Source organism: Rhizophagus irregularis, chromosome 23, assembly GCF_026210795.1.
Source record: "Rhizophagus irregularis chromosome 23, complete sequence".
Lineage (NCBI taxonomy): Eukaryota > Fungi > Glomeromycota > Glomeromycetes > Glomerales > Glomeraceae > Rhizophagus > Rhizophagus irregularis.
Window position 1 is genome coordinate 1,066,355 of NC_089451.1, and position 24,829 is coordinate 1,091,183.

The window sequence follows — 24,829 nt, forward strand, 5'->3', positions numbered from 1 at the left end:
TTTATAACATACTACATATATAATAGTTATATAATGCATTCTATTTGATTTCAGTTTAAATTTATAAAAACTTTATTTAGTATAAGATTTTAATCATAATAAATATTCCAATAAAATATATATATTGTAGTAGTAGTAATAAAAAATACAAATAATGAAATTTATATTATGAATATTTGTAAATTTTCTTCCTTTCCGTTTTCTTTAGTTGTTTTCATCTATAGGAACGAATTATTAAAGTAAATTGTTAATATTGTTGGTAAAATTAATCATGTACTAGAAAGCAAGTTAATGTAAATGAGTACCTAGGTTGAGTTTAGTGAAATCTATTGCTTCTATAGATTCTAGAAAATAAAAAATAATTGTAAAATATTTTTTGTATTAAAAATAAGTCAATATATTAATTACCTGAATATTCTCCAACATCAACTTTGTTATCAATAGCATTTTTTGGTTCTGGAAGATTTTTAAAGTTTAAAAGCCTACTCGTGTAAACTGCTTGAGGATTTGTAGTATATGAAAGAGTAGTACCATTATATGGTAATGAAGTAGAAGTAAACTTCTCATTAATTTTATCTGCTTCTTCAGCTTGCTTTTTGATTATTTCACCTTTATATTTTGCAAAACCATGATCATATAAATTATCTACTAACTTATATAACTCTTGTGCTTTAGGTCGTTTTGAAGGATCTGCATCCCAACATTGTTTAATTATGTCCAAAATTAGCTGAGGTATTTTATAATTAGATTTTGGTCTAACCCCTTGACAAATGCTAATAGCTAAGAATTTATCATGAGCAATATCATGATAAGGAGGAAGCCCTGTACAGACTTCATATGCAATAATTCCAAATGCATAAATATCACTTTCTTGAGTATATTCTCCTCCTCTTAAAACTTCAGGCGCTACATAAGGTAATACTCCATATACTTTTTTTTCACATTCATTATTTTGAGAAGATTTTACATTTGCTGGTTGGCATAATCCTAAATCAGTAATAATAGTATAATTACCACCTTTTAACATATTACCACAATGAAAATCATGATGAATTAATCCTTTTTCATGAATAGATTTGAGGCCAGCTGCAATTTTTACTAAATTGTCCAACTTATCTTCCCATTTCATTGAATTAAATATATTATTTAAATATTGTCTTAAACTACCTTCCTTTGCATATTCTATTACCATCATGAAATTATTAGATTCTGGATCTTTAGTAATGCCAAAGCATCGAGTTACATAATCTGAAACAATTGTATTATGTGATTCAATCTAAAAAAGAATCCATAATATAAATAATAGTAAGTTTAACCTTTATAATGGAACAGTAGTTGAAAATAGAGGTTGGAACCGGTCCAAAAAGTCTTAACCGGTTAATAACCGGTTAACCAAACCTTTAACCGGTTAATTAACCGGTTAAAACTCAATCCTAGTCAGAATTAAAATTCGGCCAGGATTAGCATCAAATATATTTTTAATCCCAGCCAAAATTAGGCCAGACCAAAACTCTAACAATCGAAACGAAACTCTAGCTGAAAGACGAAATTCAGGCTAAAATTGTCTGGCCGGCACTATGAATTTCAGCCCGCATATATAACACAAAAAATTCCTTACCTGGTGGCTAAACTTTTATCTGAAGTCCCGTGATTTATAATTCTGGCCGGCACTGTAAAATTGGCCAGAATTACGCATTTTAACCGGTTAATTTAACCAATTAATTTAACCAATTAATTTAACCGGATAATTTAACCGGATAATTTAACCGGTTAAAAATTGTTTTTTAACCAGTTAACAAATGTTTTAACCAGTTAACCGTTTTAACCGGTTAATTAACCGGTTAAGCTTAACCGGTTCCAACCTCTAGTTGAAAATTATATACAGCACAAAAAGTAACCTACTTCTCTTAAAAATTCGGATGTAATATTCTGAGAATTGTGTAAACATTTTAGAGCAACTGGAAAATTTTTATGGCTTACCCAAGTTTTTATTCTCTTCCATTGATTATTTTCAGAATCCCAATTTTCTATACATCCATCTTTCCAAATTGCTTTATAAATAGTTCCAAATCCTCCTTTGGCCAAATATTCAACATTTTCAAATCTATCATATTCAATCCACTCTAATATTTCCCTAAATTCTGTAGCTTTAAGTTGTGTTTTTTGAATAAACTTATCAACTTCATTATTACCACTAGTCCAATTTTTGAAATTTTGTTGAAATTTACATTGACACCAATTAGAAGTAATTTTGGGCTGCTTACAATCTTTGCATAAACCATTATCCTTATAACGTTCTTTTAATTCTTCATTTAATATTAGCTTATCAATTAAAAATCTTTGTTCATCTGTTAATTCATTGTAATTAAAATCTTTTATTTGTTCAATTACATCATCACTGAGCTTAAATTCTTCCATGTCAGCTTTATTTTTAAACAGAGTAAAAGGATTTTTTTTTTTTAAAAAAAAAAAAGGGGCAACCTTATATTACGTATTACAGTTGCACGGCAGCGATCGACAAATCTTATTTTAATTTAGGGCGTTAAAAAATCAGCTGATGATCACAAAGTCACGAATAAATCTCAGTAAGAAATTATTTTTTTTTTTTGTAGATTCTTTGACAGAAATTTATTTAGGAATACAAAATTAAAATACTCTATAATACGAATTTCACAAAAAAATCTTTATGGATCATCTAATACTAAAATTACTATTTGATTATCTTTTGTTATTACAATTAGTATATTGTACAAATTACTGTACATAGACTTGAAACAACTGATAGCAATTGGATAAAATATTTTATAAAAAAATTTTTTTGATATGATAGTAATTTTAATTATGATTTTAATTATGTTTATTCATAATGCAAGATTTACTAATAATAATATTCTCTATGATTGATTTAATACTAGTATATCTTTCTCAAACTAAGATTCAATAAATAAATATAATATATAAAAAACTTTGTTATTATTAAGTAAAGGGAATTTAATGAATGAACTCATTTATAATATAATAATCGTTAAATTAATTATGTTTAACGAAAGGAAAAAGAAAAATTTTGACTGATGATAAATAAAAATAATCATATTTAATAGAATTAAGTTTCCGTTCATTTTAAAATCATTCTTTCTAATAACATGATTGATATTTTATTGTTTTGTTTATTTATTTAAATGCTTTCAAAATAATATACTAGTATTTAAATTCTTATGGTAAATCTTTTATTAATGATACAAATACGTATTCAAAATATTGTATCTTAATAACGTCATAAATCTCAAAAAATACTATAATCATCTTTTTAATTCAGTTAGTAGGTTGCTCTTTAGAATAATTATTATATTATTGATGTACTACAATTATCTATGGACAATGATTATAAAAAGATATCGCTATATTAAAGAAGCTATCTCTAAAATATTAAAAAAAAATTATAAAATTAATAACGATATAAATTACATTTTATTAATTTTATTACCAAACGTAATATATCATAATTTACATAATTACGAAATTAGAATATACTATTTTAGTTAGCTAATTATAAAATGATTTATCATTCATACTACATACTTGGCGCGTGAATAATAATACAAAGAAAAAAAGAACATTCCCTAAGCAAAAGGCATAAAGGCACGTGGATAAATAAATATGCTTATTTTTTCCAAAGGTATTATTAAAATCATAAATTAGATTGAAGAAACTCTATCACTTACGGCATACTTTGACAATTTGACATACAGAAAAAGGTGATGACAAAGTGACAATCGAATCATACTAATCATAAACAACAACGCGTTCAATTCAAGAATTCTAAAGAGGAATAGTACACAAAGGGAATATTAGAAGGGTTAATAAATTAACATTAACAATATTTAATTCTGCATAGGATAACCAATGAAACGAAGTGAAAGGAAAATATAAAGTACTTAACAAAATAGGATTGTGCTGTATTATACTAGTGTGCACGTGTGAATTTAACAAAGGGTAGTTTAGATGAAAACATAAAACACGTTATATATTAAACAAGAATAATTATGATTGATTGCTACTATTACTAACCTCTAATGACATCAAAACCGATAACATAATATTACAGTATTTCCAGCTGCCTCAGTTGCTATTTAACCTAATAAATAAATTTTAGGTTACAAATGGTTACAAATAAAAATTAATAAAACTATAAATTCAAATTTATTTACCAAATAATTTAAATTTCATTTTATTTTCTTACCAATATGCCATATGAGTAAATTTCCGGTATCGTACATTACATTATTGTCAATTTTTTTCATGTTTGGTAATTCTTCATTTCCTCTTTTTCATTTGTTAATTTATTTATTGTGATGAGAAGAGGATATAAAAAAATAATAATAAAAAGATAAAAATGATAATTTTTTTTTCTATAAATAATTTTAATTATTGTACAGTACGTTGTGCGAAAACCCCCACAAAAATTAGCCTAACAATACGCCGATCATTTTAGATTGTTATTAAACAGGTTCTTAAAACCCACGCCCAAGAGTATGATTAGAAGTTAGTCAACGTTACATGAGTAGATCCGATCGAAAAAGAATTAATTAAGCATAAGTTTAAACCCACTCGTGTTGAAATTCATCATTAAAATTTATTGTAATACAATTGTATTCATAAGATAAGGTTATGCATATACAGTATGTCAAAAAAAAATGGAATATTTTTTTTTTTATCCCAATCATTTAGTGATAAAAAAAGTATGAGATAGAAATAAACAACATTGATTACGTTAATTAATTGTGATAATAGAAAAAAGCAATAATACTGTATATATATATATATATATTATTGTTTGTTTATGTTAAAAAGGAATTTAGTTAATTTTTAATTAAAGACCAAACCAATTTTGATAACAATTTCGAATTAAAAATAATGAAATATCCTAATTTTTTTCCATGCATGTAAATAATTTATTTTTTTTTAAAAAAAAAAATTTGACAATAAATAATAACCAACTTGTGTAACTTGTGTATAACAAATTTTTATTAATAACATAACTCATACATAATGAACGTACAGTATGTATAACAAATAAATTAATTTTTTAATTATTTTATGAATTGTAACATTTTCTTAAAATATATAAAATATATAAAATATATAAACTTAAAAAAAAATATTTTGACATGATTAATAATCGCATTTTATGAAATTTTATGAAATTCTTGAAAAAAATTAAATTTTAAAATATTTTCCGAATTAGAATAAGTAAAATATATTATATATAAACTCTATTAAAAAAATTATTGTACATTTGTCCATAAATTTTGATGATCGTTATGATAACTCCGGCGGCCGATCATTAAAGGTGACGTATTACGTATTACATAACAAAAATTATGCGTATATCAAAATTATGAAACAATAATAAAATTTTATTGATAAAATCATTATATAATATTAATAATATTAATACTTTTTTCATACATATGATCATTTAAAATATTTAAAATATCGCTCAATTCAAGCCCCCACCCTTGTTGGATAACTGTATCGAATAATTTATAAAAACTATAAATACCGTAAGAAAATTAATAGAAAATATAGAAAATATAGAAAATTGAATTTCGTGATTTGCACGGTTGATAATATTTATAAATAAATATTAATATTAGTAAAAATTCGGAATTTCACAAATGTGAATTATTAATAGTTTTAATAATATTTTTTTTTAAAAAAAAAAAATTAAAAAGTTCCAAACACGTGACCAAAATGATCGACATGCTCATATACTTTGTGTAACAAATATACAAACTAGGATGATAAAAAAAAATGTATAAAACCGCGTTATTTTCATTATGAATCACATTAAAACAAGGGAAAAAAAAGTAATCAACGTCATATAATCAATGAACTTATTTTTATGATATAAAAAAAACACTAATCCATAAATATCATGAACCTAAAAATAAAGTTATAAATTTAAATTCATTGAACATAAAGAATATATTTATAGACCTATTTTAAATCGACTCCTTTATTAACCAAAAATATTAAAACGTTTTCGCTTTTTGCCAAATTACCAAATCTATTATAATCCTTTTATTTTTCTTTTTTGTCTTAATATCACGTCCATTTTTAATTCAAAAAAGAACCCTTTTAACTATTGTAGTTTGAACCCTACCCTAAATCGCGTTCCCTAAAAAAAAACCTTTATAAATATAAAAGGCATATCATACGTGCATATGGGTTACTCAAAATTTTCTGTGTACGCGTTTTCTCACATTGAATATTCGAGATTCCCTATAAAATTTCCAAAAATTCCAAAAATTCCCATGTGTTCATTATTATTATAATCTTAGAATTTAATTTCTAGTTATAGAACCGGTTTATAAAAAAACCATTATTACATTGTAAAGATTTTCAACAAATCAAGTAAAAGAAGACAGAAACGAGAAGAATACGAATACTTTCAAAGCTAGACAAATATATTTAATTGTTTTATTATCTTAAAAATTCTCGTACTATCTTAAAATTAATTTCACAAAATTTTTGTAACATATAACAAGAAATAATAAAGTAAAATTCTTATTATAATGTTCATTTAAAAAAAAAAGGAGGTTTTTTTTTCATATTTTAAGTTTTAAGAATTATAAAATGTTACAGTATGTCAATTATGTCGAATATGCCAGTATGTCATAACTTCATAATCATGATTATTAAACACGGTTTCAACATATTTATCGTCTAATCTAACTTAGGAAATCGCGATTTTCATTGTCCGTGTGTGTTCGTTTAAAACACAAAGAAATTTTGATTTACCATTGTTCATATTGACAACATTCATGTGTTATATGTGTCAGAATAATTATAAATCTTTTTTAAAATAATATGACAAATTTTAGTTTACAATTATTTTTTTTTTTATAGATTATAAAGTAAAATGTACAACGTTGATTGAAACATATGATAGGTACGGTTAATCTTGCGCGAGATGAAATAATGATAACATTGATATATTATTATTATTATTATTTAGTGCATTGTGCATCATGGGATTTTTTTTTTTAAAAAAAAAAGATTTATAAGATTATGATAGCATATCATATGGTTTGGTTCCCTTGAAATTATGATGAGAAAAAAAAAAACGATAATCTTTTTTAAAAAAGATCGCGAGAGATAAAATCTATTTATTTATTTTATTTATTTATTTATTATTTATTTTATATTATTTTTAAAGAATTAGGCGAATATATATAAGTACTTTAAACTTGAAGCGCGAGAATAAAAAAAAAAAAAATTTTTTTTTCAATAAGATCTATTTTAGACTCGTTACACTTTGAAAGAGAAAAAAATTCAAACTGCGGTTTGATTCGGGATCGACATTCGAAACTAAACCTAATTAGTTATTAGTACTGCGTAAATTAAAAATTTCAATAAATCTCTATTCGTAACTCCGATAACTTATTATTTATGAAAATTTCGATGAAAATGTTTTTAAACTAGGATCAAAAGTTATTTTCAACCTTGTTATAAAATTCTATAAATACAAAAAAAGTATATCATAATACACTTTTTTTTTAAAAAAGATGAAACAATTTTAATACATTGAATAAAAGAAAAAGGATTTACATCCGACATTGAATAAGGAAGAAACGGGCAACATATTTTACCTAACTATTTATTGCTTTAAGAATGAAAACTTTTTAATAATTACTATGGAAATTAAATTTTCCGGATAAAGGGAATACAGGAACATCGTGGGAAATGACAACATATCGTATTTCTAAAGTTAGAAGGATCCGACTTTACTCCAAAGAATTTATTTATTTATATATATATAAAATATATAAAAAATATCACGTTTTAAAATATTACTCCTTATTATAGTATTAAAAAAAGTTATATAAACAAAATTCAGTGTCAAAAAGTTTCGATTACCTTATCTGTATTTGTTTATATCACAAATCAATTCAGCCCAAATGCTAATAATGAACCAAATTGTGATAAGTGAAATTTTTTTTAATAATTAGAAAAAGTGGGATCTGCAAAATACTTTAAACGACGTATATTGAAAGGTAATGAGGCTTTAAATTAAAATTCGAGTGATAAAAAATTCTAAATTTTTTCTTGAAACAAAAAAATAATAATAATAATAATAATAAATAAATAAATAAATAAAATAAAATAAAATAAAATAGAATAAATAAAATATTAAAAATAAAAAATTTTATATTTCATTCTCATTGTTTTTGAATTACAACGAAAAAAGTAAAAATTTAAAAGACCGAAATAATCGTAGAAAAATAGGAAAAAGATCAAAAAGAATTGAACTCTTATTATTAGAATGAAATTTTCATGGAAAAAATGGAAATTTTTTTTTTTTTTTTTTTTTTGAAACATTAATTTTTTAACAATTAAGCAAGAAAGAGAAATTTCTTGAATTCCGACTTTACGAATTTTTTCTATGTTTACATTCATTCATTTAATCCATTTTTTTTTTGTTTATCTTATAAGGTAATTGAATAAAGCAATTATGGAATATCATGATTCTTTCAAATATTATATATAAACATTATGTTATCTATTTTTATTAAGGATTACATAACTTAAAATTTGACCTACAATGGATTTATTAAATTGATTTCAATACAGGAATTACAGCATCAAAATCTTGCTTTTTCCAAAATTAATCAATGATTGACTTTCGATCAATTTGCCAAAATTCTAATTTTTGAAAAAAAAAAAAAGAATCTGGTGATCATTCACTGTATCTTACAACGTTTCATAGTAGACATATGCATTTTGTTTTAAACATGTTATCCTCTGTACAAATTTATAAAATTAATTCCCATATATTGATTCATTGTTATTATAACTTTCATCTGTTAGTTACATTAATAGGCATAAAAATCTTCTATAATAAACAAAGTTTCTTAAAATCCAGTTTTTATTATTTTTTTTTTATGACGCTTTTTTTTTTTGATGTGATGTAGATCATTTAAACATTGCATCTTTAATAAATATTCTAAAATCATTTTAATCACATTTTTGATATTTATGAAAATTTAAAATATATATTATAAATAAAATAATGACAACCCTTGAAATAAGTATTAGTATAAATTTATAAATTCTTTACCCCTTGTTAGAACATTTGATTATTTTTGTTTATAAACAAATCCACAAATTCGTAAAAAACAATAATAACTTAATCGAGCGGACAGACATCACCTACACCCGTACCTTGTGAAACTTCTTAACCAATCACTTTTAAAAATTACGAAATCAATGTTTGTAGAACAAGAAAAGAATAATAACAATAGCTAATGTTTCGATGTAACACACATATATATTTGTCGGATAGTTTCATATTTCAATAATAATACTATATTCTAACCATATTAAAATACGTTTCCGTATTTAATGTATTTAATAGAATGTTCTTTTACATATTTGATAATGAAATTTTTTTAAAAAAATTAAAATAACAATTATAACGTTCGCTTTTGGATCTATTCACGAAAGCCTTCAATAACGCTATTAAAGTTTTTTTTTTAAAAAAAAAACATCAGCTGATTTTTATTTTTACGTTATGTAAAATGACAGAAATTTCAACATTTTCAACATCGTTTGTATATTTCTTAATATTTTTCATACAAACATCGGAAATTTTTGCATATATGTGCCGGATTGTTATTTTTTTCATATGATTGAAAAAAATTTTTGATGTTTACTTGGAAAAAAACGGGGGTATCAGATATAGATCACTTTATATAATAGATCGAAGAATAGTAAAAAAAAAAAGATCTCTTTTTTTTTTACTGACAATTTTTTAGTAATGATCTAAATGTTTATTTACAAGTTTATAATTATTTTTGGTCTTATAGAAATGTAATTCTTGATTTTATTTAAAGGAAAAAAAAAAGTATTATTAAACATTAAAAAAGGAGGAATCGTTACACTTTTGAAAGCATTAATGACATTATATATATATATATATAATAATTTTTTTTTTCATAATTTCCAAATTTAACTAGTTCATTTACTTTTTACCGCTATGAATCAAAAAAGTATAAATTTTACAAAAAATAAAGTTTAACTTTGAAAGCATGCATAATTTAAAAAAAAAAAATTTTTTTAACAATGTCGTTAATTTAAGGTGCTACTGATCTTTTGATTCTTATTATAAGTTGAAACTTTCTTTTAATAAATTAATTGTGTAATGACACTCTTTTTTTAATATATATTCATTATTTTGTTACAATTCATGTAACTGTTTTTAAATTTAAAATAGTTTTGAGCAATTTTATAATAATTTTATTTTTATTTGTTATTATAAAAAGTTTATTTATTTTTGTGTAAAGGATCTTAATAATAATGTGATATAATTAAATAATAAAAGGGGTTTTGTTATACCACTTTATTACCCTCAAAAATAAAAAAAAACAAATCTGTACCATTAAAATCCCGCAGTCATCAATTTTTTTTTTTTTTTATAAATAAAGCGTTTTGATTCTATCCTCCTCCTTATCAAACAAAGAAAAATTTTTTTTTCTTTTTTTATTTCTTTTTTAATAATATTTTTATATCTATTTCTTAACCAGAAATTTATTTTTATTTATTAAAAAGAACAAAGGAATTTACTTGTATTCGTGCCACATAAAAAAAATTTATCTATTTTTATTCTTTATTGTTAAGAACTTTGAAAAACGCACAGACTTACGATTATCTGCACGCACGTGTTTTTGTACATTATAAAAAACGCCAACTTTATTTATACAAAAGCCTTTTCTTACGATATATCTATTATTATTATATCTATTATTTTTCTTTAAACTTCATTTTTTTTCCCTTAAACAATGGATATTTTGGAACTTATTCACATGGAATCTCAATATAGCGAAAGCCGCCCATTCCGATGCACTTGGGAAGGATGCACGAAAGCATTTTCAAGAAGGTCTGACCTAGCTCGACATGGGCGTATTCACACAAATGAAAGGTAAATCTCATTCATATTAACTAAATTTGGCTAGATAACATGGATAACATGATGAACAATTTAATTTTTCTTTGTTTCAAAAAAAAATTATTATTATTATTTTTTTTTTTTTCTTTTTAAAATTGTTTTTCTTACCTTTTATTTCTCATTGTTTATTACGTAAAAAAATTTTGACCCCTAATAAGAATTATGCATTCAATTCACATGCTTATTTACCTATGTTTATTATTATTTTGGTAATAGACCTTTTGCTTGTAACGAGCCTGGTTGCGGAAAATCTTTTATCCAGGTTGGTTGAAATCAAAAATTTTTTTTATTTGAAACCAAATGATTTTCAAAATATTTACTTATACGCCGTTTTGATTTTAGAGATCCGCCCTTACCGTTCATATGAGAACTCATTCAGGAGAACGTCCACATGTTTGTGAACATCCTGATTGTAATAAATCGTTTAGCGATAGTTCTTCATTAGCTAGACATCGACGTATTCATACCGGAAAACGTCCTTACAAGTGCGGTTTTGAAAATTGTGGAAAAAGGTAAATGTTAAAAAAAAAAAAATATATCCATACACATATATATATATAAATCAAAATCATATAAATTAATAACGTACTATATAAATTTATTAGCTTTTGTCGTAAAACAAACTTGACGCGACATCATCGAAGAACTCATTTGATGGCTTTGAAAACTGAAAGACCTTTCATATGGCGTACTCCAATTGATAATTCTAATATTTCAATTTCCGATCAGTTTTATCATCCGTATCTTTCTACTCCTATTGGACCCATGTTATCTCCAGGTTCATTATTATCATCTCTAACTTCTTCTGGTTCTACTTATTCAACAACTGGTTCATCACCAAGTTCTCCAACCATTCCAACAATTTATGCTCCTCAACCAGTATTACCAACTCCTCAAGTTGGTTCTTATTATTCCAATGTTATCGGATTACCAGCCTATGATAATAATGGATATACGTCACCAACCACTTTATCTTCAGCTACGTCATCACCGAGTCCTCCAGAAACACCAATTTTACCAAATGTACCTATTCATTGTATGAGCGAATGTCCTTGTTGTTGGCAAAATCATTTCTTACAATGGCAAATTCAACAAGTACAACAAGTACTCAAACAAAATTCATCAAGATTTCAATATAATCAAAATGATGTTGGTAATGTTGGTACAAATTTTATTCCTTGTAATTAAAAAAGGAATTTCAGGAGTTTAGTAATTAACGAGGTTAAATAAGGGTTGGATTAATTATTTGTATTATTTAATTGTAAAATAGGATATAACTTACTTTGATTATTGAGTTGTGGGTTAACGGATTATTTGATTATGAGTTGACAGACTTTGAGTTGATGGGTTATTTTGATTTTTAGTTGAGTTTGCGGATTATTTTGGACTTTTGAGTTGGCGGATTATTTATTTGTTGACGATTTTGAGTTGGCGGATTATTTATTTGCTGACGATTTTGAGTTGGCGGATTATTTATTTGTTGACGATTTTGAGTTGGCGGATTATTTATTTGCTGACGATTTTGAGTTGGCGGATTATTCTGATTTTGAGTTGCCCGTAAACCGTAAAAATATGTATTTATATTTCATGGTGGGACTGTAAATTAATTAACTTTAGGTTACTCATGTATAATAATTATTGGATTTCTTCTATTTGGTTTTTTTAAAAAAAAGGAAGGAACTTTTGAGTGTGAAATCAAAAAAAAAAAATGGTGCATTCTTGACATTTAATTTATTTCATTCTTGTTACCTTAATATTTTCATCTCTCAACATTTTTAGCTATTTTTTTAAAAAAAGCAATCAGAATTTGTAAAATAGTTTCAAAAAAACAAAAAAAAAAAGTATTAAATTTTCTCTTAATTTTTATTGTTTATCTTTTTTCGTTTTTTTTCTTTTTTTTTCTTCTTTTCAAGTGTATAATTATTATTATCACCAATTATTATTTATTATTTATTATTATTATCATTATTATTATTATTATTATTTATTATTTTTTTCTTATTTTTTCCTTTTTTTGTGCAACATATTTAAAATATTCAATGTTTTTCAATGAATTCTTTCTTGGTCATCTTTTTGAAAATGATTTACAAGTTCATTTTCGTTCTCATTTTATTATTAATAAAAACTTTTATGTAAATAACAAAAAAAAATTTGAAACTTGAAACAATTTACTTTTTTTTTAATTAATATAAAAAAAAATTAATAATGTAAAAAAATTGTGTAAAAAAAAAATTTTGTTTCAGCCTTTTTTATTTTTTTAATCCATAAAGTTCAAAAAAGTTTTATTCAAACTTGTATCGAATTTTTTTTTTTTTAAACAATTAAATCTTACGTAACTTTAATTTATGGAAAGATCATCATTACACATTATAAACGATTATTATTTATGTGTTGGTTTCAAAGGTAACTAAGGTTAAAAACCCTGGGAAAGGAGGATTTTTTTTTCTTTATGAAAAAAGAAATTCCTAAAGTTAGGGGGTTTCATCGGCGTGTTTGAAGTAAAAAAGTCTTTGTTTTTTTTTTTAAACGAATTTGTTTTAAGCAAATTTTTTTAATTTATTGGAATGAATGAAATATTTGAATGAGATATTAAAAAAAAAAAAATTCGTCATTCGTTAAAAAAAAAAATTTTGAAAAAAGAAAAAAAATTCCGATAAAAGAAAAAAAATTTTTTTTTTTTATAAGCCTTTTTTCTATTTTTCATTCGTATTATTATGTATCGGGGTTTACGTTTAACGTCTAATTTGACGGGTTACACCAAATGTAAACAACTGTAACATAGCGCCAATCATTATTATACCCATTACCATAAATAGTTCTTTATTCCCGCAGCAATACAACAACAATAGCATTATAGTATAATAATATAATAAATTTAATATTGCATGAACTTATAAAATTTTTTCAAATCATGAAAATGATGATTACAAATTTTACATTAACAAGACTTTTTTTTTAAAAAAAAATTTTTTTTTTCTTTAAACATCATCCATAAATCCATAAATATTTTTCGCATAATTATTTTCGCATAATTATTTTCTTTTTTTTTCTTCGCATAAGTTTCTTCTCTTTCTTCGCATAAATATCTTCTTTTCTTCGCATAATCATCTTCTTTTCTTCTTTTTTTTTTCTTGCACGATGACATAATTTCATGAGATTTTTTTTTGCTCTTGTTTCTTTTTCTTTCATTTTTCGTGTCAAAACTTGTATTCTTTCTTGTTTGATTTTTTTTTTTTAATATGTGATATAAATTCCCTCGTGTTAAATTTCGCTCAAAACTTGTTAAACTTGTAATTTCTTACGTAAAAAAAAAAGACCTATCTATAAACCTATAAATCTATAAGATTTACCCTTCATTTCTATAAACCCAACTTTGACATTATAAAGATTCATATGTCAAATTAAACAATTTTTTTTTTACATTTTTTTACAACCGCCAAAAAAAAAAAAAAAAAATATTTTTTTTTTACAACCTTAAACATATTTGTTTAAACTATATTGATATAATAATATATTATAATAAAAAAATTATTATAATGGTAATTATAATAAGTTTTATATATAAATAAATGAATAAAATAATAAGAATGCAACCAAAAAAGAAAAAAATGACGCATAAATAAAAACAAATTTATTTTTTTTATCGTAAATTACAAGATTTTATAAAAAAAAAAAAGCGGGAGATTCGAAATTAATATTTCTAAATTTAAATAACAAGAAGTTATTTTGTAAGTAAGCGTAAAAAAAAATGAAAAATTTTTTTTTTTTTTATATTACATATTTTTATAATACGGATTTTTATCTGTACTCTATATCTAATCATGTATCCTTTTGTATTACATGAAAAAAATATCAAATCTTACTACTTACACATCAATGAGCTCATTAAAATTCTTATAGATTATTAATTGCATTACATCAAATGCTTTTTTAATATATTGATGAAAGATGAATGATAATTTTGTATGTATTCGGAAAAAGTACCCGCGATTTTATTTCTCATACACATGCAATTGTTTACGTGACAAATATTACGCATTTTTTCCTTTTTTCTTTTATGTTCATGTTGTGCATAAAAAGTATTTGAAGGTTTTTTTATCCACCATAAATAAAAAGGTAAATAAACTTGTTTAAATAAGTATAACGCGATTCGCGCGGGTTTAAAATTTTTTTTTCTATCATTCTTGTGTAATATAAGTCACATTTTAAATTTAGACTTTTATAGTTCACAAAGGTTCTTAATATTTACTAGTATTTTTTTTTTTTTTTTTTATTGATTTTTAAACAAAGAAAACTCAGATTTATATTACTGATAAAATATAATGGTGATTCGGAGAATGAATGAAAATCGTGTAATCACATCAATTGATTAAATGATCAAATCGTCACCGAATGTTAATCTCTTTCATCTCAAGTTAATAAAGTTAATCACTTTTATATTGTATTTTAATGTACTTTTAATTTATAACGGAGTTGTTGGTGTAAATAGTGTAATTGGTGTAAATACTAAGTAGTGTAAGCGATGTAAATAATAAGTAGTGTAAGCGATGTAAATAGTATAAGCGTTGTAAATAGTGTAAGTGGTGTAAATATTACAAGTGGTGTAAACTTATATAAATTAGCATTGTTCATGTACTATGCATCTGGGAGCGTAAAAAAAACCGTTTTTTTTTTTGATAAACTTACATATCAGTTACCGCGGTAAAAGTCATTTTCAATGGTGATTTTTTTTTCGATTTACGTTTAAAGTAAACGAATTGACCCTTTCTTGGATGCATTTGTAAGTGGCATGATTCAAAAAGAGATGAAGAAAAAATCATGGCATCTGGATATATTGCATATCGAAATCGAGAATATAGTAACTTATAACGAGGATACTTTTAATGTATTCAAAAATCTACTCCAAAAGCCCACATATGGTATATTATATGCCGTGTCGTATGATAATAATATATATATAATTATTATAGGGTAAGTAGGTAATATAAAAAAAAAATTTTTTTATTTTTAGTTGTTTCGTGATTTTTTATATACTATTTATATACTAAATGAGGTATAATATGAATTCAGATTTATTGTTCATAATAATACCTTTTCGTTAGTTATATGTTATATTACGAAACAACAACAACAAAAAAAAAAAAATATTTTAATAGATCATTTTATTTTTTTTTTTTATTTTTATATATTTTTATTTTATTTTTTTATTTTATTTTTTATTTTATGAGGTTTTTTTTTTTTTTAATTCTAATTCCCAAAATTATTATTATTTGCCAAATTTGGTTTAGTTCATATTTTTTTATGAGTATTAAAATTTTTTTATATGGATCGATTATATTCTATTTTAGGTATAACTTCGTATAACATCATGTAGACCAATTACGTACCTTGTTGTTTTTATTGAAAGGGAGAGCTTAGTAAAAAAAATATTTTAAGTAAAACACTAACGCCTAAATAACTTTTTAATGTATGATGATCCCGTCAATTTTTATCATTATCATGAAAATCAAATGTATCCATTGTTAAATATGCTCTCTTTTACATGAGGCTGAAATTTCTTTTTGAAAATGATCAGCATCCGGTTCATTATTCGTTAATTTAAAGTTTGAAACTTTTTATATCATCATGTTGAAATTGTAGATCTTTTTCCCCAATTGAATTAGTTATTCTACGAATCATACCAAAATAATATAATTTCTAGAATGGAGTTCATAAAAAAAAAAAGATGAAGGGCTTAAATAAAGTTAAGTTTTTATTTGTTTATTTATATTTATATATAATATATATATATATATATATAATTTTTTTTAAAAAGAAAAAAAAAAAAAAAAAAAAAAAAAAAAATTTTAAAAAGAACAGACATTTTTTTTATAAATTTACTCATGTGTATGCTTAATTGTTTACTTCCTTTGTTACTTGGAAATTACTTAAATTGTATGAACCATTTATATATAAATAATTTTTTTTTTTTTTTTTTTCCTTTTTGTAAAAAAAATTTATTTTTCCTTGAATGAATTTTTTTGAATGAATTTTTTTACAAAAAAAAATGTTTTTTTTTTTTATTTTTATTTTCTGATTTTGGGCTTTGTTAAACTGTAAATGGGCTAATATTTTCATTCAAATAAATATTAAATATGATGTAAATAAATAAATAAATAAATAAAAAAAAAAGTGTCATAAAAGTAAAAAAGCATGTGGGGCATATAGGTCATAAAGGTCATAAAGGCAAAGAGGCATAAAAAAAAAGGCATAAAAAGGCATAAAAAGGCATAAAAAGGAATAAATATAGTAAATATAGTAAATATAGGTATAAACAAATAAATAAATTAAATCATTGAAATAATAATTTCTCTAGAGAAAAATTTAGTTAGTGAGGTTGACTTTTGAGATGAATAAAATAAATGTTTTGGTTGGACTAAAAGATTTGGTTGGACTAAAAGATTTGGTTGGACTAAAAAAAAAAATCTGGCTGGACTAGAAAAAAATTTGGTTGGACTAGAAAAAAAAATTTTTTTTTTTAATTATTCATGTTTTTTTTTTCCTCCACTCGTATTATCCGTTCTATAGAAAAATCTTGTTTATCCGTATTTCGTATTTCGTGTTCTGTAAAAAAAAAATAATCATCATAATTATCATAATTATCGTAACAAGATTTTTAACCTGATCCAAAATATTCTTTTAAATATATTATTTCAAAAAAAAAAAAAAAAAAAAAAAAAAGCTTTTTATTTTACCCGAACATACTATAAAAACAAATATAAAAGCAAATATAAAAAAAAATATAAAAAAAAAAATTCTAAGAAAAAAAAAAAAAAAAAAAATTTTTTTTATAGTTATGATATGCGAATGAATAAAAATATGTAAAACAATGTGAATAAAAAAAAAAACTTGATAAAAATCTAGATATTTATTTGTGGTATTAAAAAACAAAAAAAGCTACAGTTACAGTTACTCTTTCCGTTAAGAGAATATTTAACGGTTACTTAAAATTACATCAATTACAGAAGTAATGTTACCATAATACATCAAACAACATACGCACGTGGTATTTCAGACCTTTTTTTTTTTTTTTCTTTCGTGTAAAGTTTAAAACTTATAAACTTAAGTTACTATACTACAACATTTAAAAAGTATTTATTTCATTGGTTTAAAAATATTGAGTAGATTTGTAAAGATTTACAGTGCATTATAAAATCTTGTAATTTAGCTTGTTTGAAAAAAATAATAATTTAAAATAATAAATAATTTTTTTTTTTTAAAAAAATAAATTATTATTTATATTATATATTACAAAAGTTTTTAGAATTGACTTGTTCTCATGATTAATTATTTTACAAATCAACAAATGTTACAAATGTTTTGTCGTTATGTTCGCGTAAAGAAATTACCATTTAAATCCAACAAGCATAAAGCTGCATTATTGAACAATACGTAATAATCGACTAATTACAGATTATCCATAACCTCCCAAAAATATTACTAATAATCTAATAGTTAGAAATTAACGGAATATTCCGAAAAAATCAAATTATGCATCAAATAAAAAAAAAATACGCGCTGGATTGGGAATTTGGCGCAGTATGTCGTATGATACGTATGATACGTTACTTATGATTATGATTATGATTTACAAATTATAAAAAATTATTTATAAATAACTTTTTTTTAAAAAAAAAAATAAAGGGAAATATTATTATTAACTCCTTATATACTGTATTAATCCACAACAATAATAACCAACAATCGTAAAGTCAATGTATAACAAGAACAGAATACGCTATACCATTACATAACGGTTCCCGATTTACAGTAATAATATTATTACACAGCACGGTCTTTTATAATATAAATAAGTACAAATTAAAAGGTACGCGGAAATAATTGAATAAAAAACAATTGAAATTTCTCCGATTTTATTTTATTTTTTTTTTTGTTCTTTTCTTTTACTTTTCTAGGTTAGTATCAATACGAAACATTCATTACGTCTATAATGTCAATTAGGTACTTATTCAATATGATCATCATTCCATAATTATTTTATTCATATAATAAAACTTTTTTTTAATTGTTTTAATTGTTTTTCACTCAAAATATACAAATATACAGTATTTTTTTGTAAGATCATCTTCGTTTTAATTCTTTCGTGACAACAAATAAATTATATAAATTATATAAATTATATATAAATTGATTACATTATGAAACATCCAATGTGATGATTAAAAAAAATCGGGGCGGGTTTCAAGCATCTCTCTAAAAAGGAATATGAATATGAAAACTTTGGTCAAAGTCCCTCATTTCAATGAAGATTTTAATAAGACTTTTTAAATAATAAAAGGGAGTAACCATCAAAAAAACTGCTTACTCATGATACATACTCGCATAAAAGAAATAACAAAAAGTTTTATCGTATTTTTTTTTTCCTTTTATACGGAAATCTTTAGCTGTATAAACATGCGAATGCTTTTGATAACATATCATTCTAAACTAAAATAATATTCTTTGAAGAGGGGAGAAGGTAAATAAATACACATACATTGCACAACATTTGCAATCTGGACTAAAATCACTCTTTTTTATCAAAGTTTAATCTTTTTTTTTATGGAATTTTTCTACGAAAATCCGTAAAACTTTCGAAACTTTAAATCTTAGGGTGCCTTTTTTTTTATGCCGCAATGGAACTGTTCAACACCTTAAATTTTTTTTTTGATTCCCTTATTTTTTTTTTTAATTCCCTCTTTTTTTTTGTGTTTATGTATGTGATTTTCTAATCTGTAACAAACATATTTGTGACATTTTCAATAATTTGTAATTCCTTTTTTTTAAAAAAAGAGAAGAAAACCGGTCGGATATTACGGATATTACGTTTTACGCAGAGGTAAAAAAATGCAGAGTAAAAATGTAGAGTAAAAATGCATGGAAATGAAATGTCTACAGATAATGGATCAGCCGTCTTAATGTGGCTTTTATTTTATTTTATTTTATTTATCTTATTTATTTATTTATTTTATTTTATTTATTTATTTTTTTATTTATTTACTATTTATTATTTATATTTTTTTAACGAATAGGGAGTAAGCGCAGTCAAATCATTTGACCCTTGTGGAACGTTAAATAAACAATACAGTGATTTGGTAATATATGCAGGGCAAATATCGAGTAATAAGCTTGATGCAAGTAAGTAATGCAATTAATTTAGGCAAATTTCATTCTTTTTTTTATTAGTTAAAAAAAAAATATAATATACTTTTTTTTAATATGTATTTCCCCTTTCCCCTTTTTTTCCTTTTTTTGATATGTATTAAAAAAAATTAATATTCGTTAAATTATTAAAATTATTATTAAAAGTCAAATCATTTATTATGTAAATGATGTAAATGATGTAATGATGTAATGATTTTAAAATGATTTTAAATGATTTTAATGATTTTTGAAACGATTTCATTTTAAATTTGTGACGCAAAATTTATATTAGTATCATCAGTGAATTTATATTAGTATCGTATATGAAATTTATATTAGTATCGTCATAAAAAAAAATGTATATAATAATTTTTAAATAATTTTAATAATTATTATATACTTCTTAGATCGGATCATCGCCCTTGTATAATTTAAAGGAATGAAATGAAACTTATCAGAACTTGATTAGTATAAAATTTGGAAAGGTCAGAAGTAGATTAGGAGAAATATTCGGAACGTTTTGAACGAAAATGGAAATAAAATTTTGCAAAATTACTTTGGGTTATTTGGGTTAGTACTTTATTATTTACGATCGTTAAATTATTTACTATTATTTACGATCGTTAAATTATTTACGATTATTTACGATCGTTAAATTACTTACGATCGTTAAATCTATATCCATTATAATAAAAAACAAAAACCTAATAAAAAAATATATATATATTATAAATTATTGGTACCCTTGCATTGTTTTTTATTATTATTCTAAATAATGATTTTTTTAAATATAGAATTTTTTTTTTAAAAAAATTTTAATTGGTACTTTATTGTATTATCGTATAGTTAGTATGTGAATTTTTTGTAAAAATTCGTTTGGACCGGCACTATTTATAATTTAGGCTAAACTTATAAGCATACTGTATGTCAGCTGACAAAAGTTGCTTGGCATGCACATCAGCATATTTCTTTGTTCAATCGATTAGTCGATTAGGGACAATAGAATTTAATTGATTAAGGACAATAGAATTATAGTATATCTGATATAATCTGTATATTGGTTATAAATAATTAAGTTTACTAATTTGGCCAGAGTTAAATAAATGACATAAATGACGTATTTACCAAAACTGACGTATTATTTTTTTCTTGTCAATTATTACTTTATGACTTTATGTAAAAATGATTCCATGTTATATTCTTACTTGATTACATATTATATTACACCTTATATTACATCAAAGGATTTTGACTGCATATTATATTCTTACGTCAAGGAACTTGACTACATGTTCTTAAAGTTATATTCCGATCAGGTGACATGACCTACTATAATATATTAAAGTTACCAAAAATTTTTTCAATTGACGTAATAAATACGTAATGTAATCGTATTTTCATGTTAATGATGGTCAAAAATTTAAATATTCACCTTCCATATAGTAATTATCTAAAAATAGTGGCAAAATAAAAAAAGAAAAGAAATAATATGAACCTTTCGTGCAGTGATTATCGTAAAAAGCTGGGGATATTTATTAATTCGAATTTTCTTTTTTAAAAAAAAAAAAATTATTGTATCAATAAACAATATTAAAGAAATTATTGTTTCAAAAAGATAATAATTATTATAAAATGGGTTTGAAATATTTTGGGGTAAATCATACGATTTTTTCTAGAATCACACATAATGTTTCATGTCAAAATTAACCCACCATAAATAATTTCATACATTACAGCATGTGGGATCGCGCGTAATTTAACTTTAATGTTTACTATTTTTGGCCATTGTTTCAATGCGTCAACACGTTCCAATCGTTCCATAAACAAAATCTACTGTACACAATTTGATCCAGATAAATTTATTCAGATCGAATTCAATCAATAATCACATATACCATATTTTTCAACGAAAGCGAGAGTTTTATAATAAAATGTTTCCCCAACTATATAATCCTTTTTTAGCGCGTCACTTTATGATTTAAAGCTCATATTTTAAAAAATGTTACGCAATATCCCATTTCGTAAATAATCAATTTATATACATTTGATTTTTTTTATTATAAATACTACCGTATTTCTTTTTTTCAATTCATTAATTTTTCTCTCGCTTTTTCTTTAATTCTTAAATTCTCCTAATTCTTTAATTCTCCTAAATCTTCAATTCTCTTAATTCTTCAATTCTCCTAATACTTAAATTCTCCTAATTCTTCAATTCTCCTAAATCTTCAATTCTCCTAATTCTTAAATTCTCCCAATTCTTCAATTCTCCTAATTCTTTGTATTAAAAAAAAATGTCGTTAAATAACTCAAATAATCTATTTGGTTCTTCTATTGGTTACAATTATATTATTCTTCGTAGACGTTATGAAAGAAATATTATTGTTGATAGAAGAATTCGTCGAAGAAACTTGTCTGTAAGACGCAGAATTAGAATATATGAAAGACGTGCGCAAGTCGATAATCAAGACACGTTAAATCGAATTGAACAAATTACCAAAGAAAAATTTGTAAACCAAATGTTTAATGGTTCTTCTTTCTATTAAAAAAGCTCTTTACATTTATCGTGTCGACGGTATCGTTAATTCTTTAATTCTTTTTAATATGACATGGGTAATCCCTGATCATCAGGAAGAAAATCCAATTTTTGTCACATATATTCATATATTATCACATGACACTTTACATGGGACAAATTTTCAAATATTTTTTAAAAATTCTTTTTTTAAAATTGAATTTTTTTTTAAAAGAAATTCTCATATCCCTTATAATTGTCATAGAAATTATTTCATTATGTTACACAATCATCTTAATTAAGAATTATAATTTTTTCTACAAAGAATCTGCAGCCATATGTGCATATCGCCCATCGAAGCATCCTTTTTTTTTTATTTTTTTTAAACAAAGCAAAATAGAAATATATCTATTATAATAATAATTACAAAAAAAAAAAAATATTTTCTTTTTTCTTTTCTTTTTCTTTGTACTAAATAAAATAGAAATAAAACTTTTTTTTTTTATGGTATTATAATAAAATTTTTAAATTTATTTAAAGTCAGTACTGGTATTATAATGAATTATTAATTTTAATAAAAGTCGATACTTTGCATTTATGTAAATCTTGTCGAAATACAAATCAGAAATGGTAATAAATGTAATTCAATGGGTTATAATATGAAAAAAAAAAGTACTATAATTATGCATTCGATAAAAAAAGAAAAAATAAACAAATAATTTCTTTAAATAAATAAAAATAAAATACTATAAATAAATAAATAAATACTATATTATAAATTATATGCATTCGAATGTTCTTCGAATGTTCTTAAAGAAAAAAATCTGTGCGTCAATAAATCATATTATATACCACGTTCGAATCGATTAATAATGATTAATTAAATTAAATTAATTATGATATTATTTATTTTTTCATTTTAAAGTGATATTGTGATATTTTGAGTTTGTGATTTAGTTGGTTGATTTTATTTATCAAAGATTTGAAATATAATAAATATTGATTATCGTTATTCTAATAAATTAAAAGTTGGTACATTTTTGAAACAAAAAAAAAATTACTGGAATAAATATTCTTTGTGAAATTACTATTTTATTTTATTTTATTATTTTTTTTTTAATTACAATAAAGAACGATGAAACTTAAAAAAAGTTAAATACGTCCATATAAAAATTACCTAATTAATAAATATGAAACCGATATAAAATTATGTCCTTATTTTTAAATATCATATAAAAAAAAATCGGTGTTAAAACATTACCTAAGAAAGGCAAAAAAACCTGTAAATCAGCGAATATGCCAATTTTTATTTTCCAAAGGTAACGAAATTCAATCACCTGCAATTATTTTGACCAATTTGACATAAAAGGTGGGCAAAGCGAAAATCAAAAAAAAAATCATAAACAAAATTTGTGTTTATAAAAAGATAGTCGAAAAGTCAGGTCACTCACAAGAAAATGGTAAGTTTTTCAATTAGATGGTAGTATGCTATATATTTAATATGACTAGATCTTCAAATAAAATTTCATAGTTTTTGACCGCAGTGTGAGAATTTTACATTATTAACATTATTAATATTTCATATCCATAAATATATTTTTTTGTATAATATTAAATGACTCATATTACCGTCCAGTTAAACCGTTAACAATATTCAAAATATCAATATTTTCCTTAAATAAACCCCATTATGAATTTTTTTTTCCGTAGGAAGAGAAAGAGATTGTTTGAAACTGATGGAAAAACAATGGATATATGTATCACGATCAATGTAAACATTATATCAACATTTAATTTTAATAATTGGGTGACACCTACGTTAAATTAAATTTTAATAGGTGATATCACCTCATCCCAGGTGAAAACTACCCAATAAAATTTACTATATATTATTTTTATAAGAAAAAATTTTTTTAAGATAAAAGTTTAAATCTTTATTTTTATTTTTTATTGATTAGACTGGGGTCTTAACAAGGCAGAAAGCCCAGTAGGTGAGATAAAAGTTTAGGTAGAAATTTGTTATATATATCACGTGACATACATGGGAGGTAAAAAAAAATTCATCTTATGTTCTAAATGGATGTAATGTAATTATGCGAATTTTTTTACTACCTTATGTTGTG

At 23.3% G+C, this 24,829-nt stretch overlaps 3 protein-coding genes across 3 annotated transcripts; 2 read left to right on the forward strand and 1 right to left on the reverse strand.

Moving 5' to 3' along the window:
* Positions 1-204: 204 nt before the first annotated feature.
* Positions 205-2,418, reverse strand: OCT59_015209 (uncharacterized protein; the record flags this gene model as incomplete). The annotated part of the gene is made up of 5 exons (XM_066139860.1): positions 205-218; positions 306-344; positions 409-1,276; positions 1,903-1,958; positions 2,229-2,418. 5 exons carry the CDS (start codon positions 2,416-2,418, stop codon positions 205-207), a joined length of 1,167 nt encoding a protein of 388 aa, XP_066002694.1.
* A 17,268-nt stretch (positions 2,419-19,686) lies between these two features.
* Positions 19,687-20,196, forward strand: OCT59_015210 (uncharacterized protein; the record flags this gene model as incomplete). Its single annotated transcript, XM_066139861.1, has 3 exons — positions 19,687-19,766; positions 19,844-19,889; positions 20,083-20,196. 3 exons carry the CDS (start codon positions 19,687-19,689, stop codon positions 20,194-20,196), a joined length of 240 nt encoding a protein of 79 aa, XP_066002695.1.
* Positions 20,197-22,485: 2,289 nt separating this feature from the next.
* OCT59_015211 (uncharacterized protein) lies at positions 22,486-22,737 on the forward strand (the record flags this gene model as incomplete). Its single annotated transcript, XM_066139862.1, has 1 exon — positions 22,486-22,737. One exon carries the CDS (start codon positions 22,486-22,488, stop codon positions 22,735-22,737), a length of 252 nt encoding a protein of 83 aa, XP_066002696.1.
* Between the last annotated feature and the right edge of the window lie 2,092 nt (positions 22,738-24,829).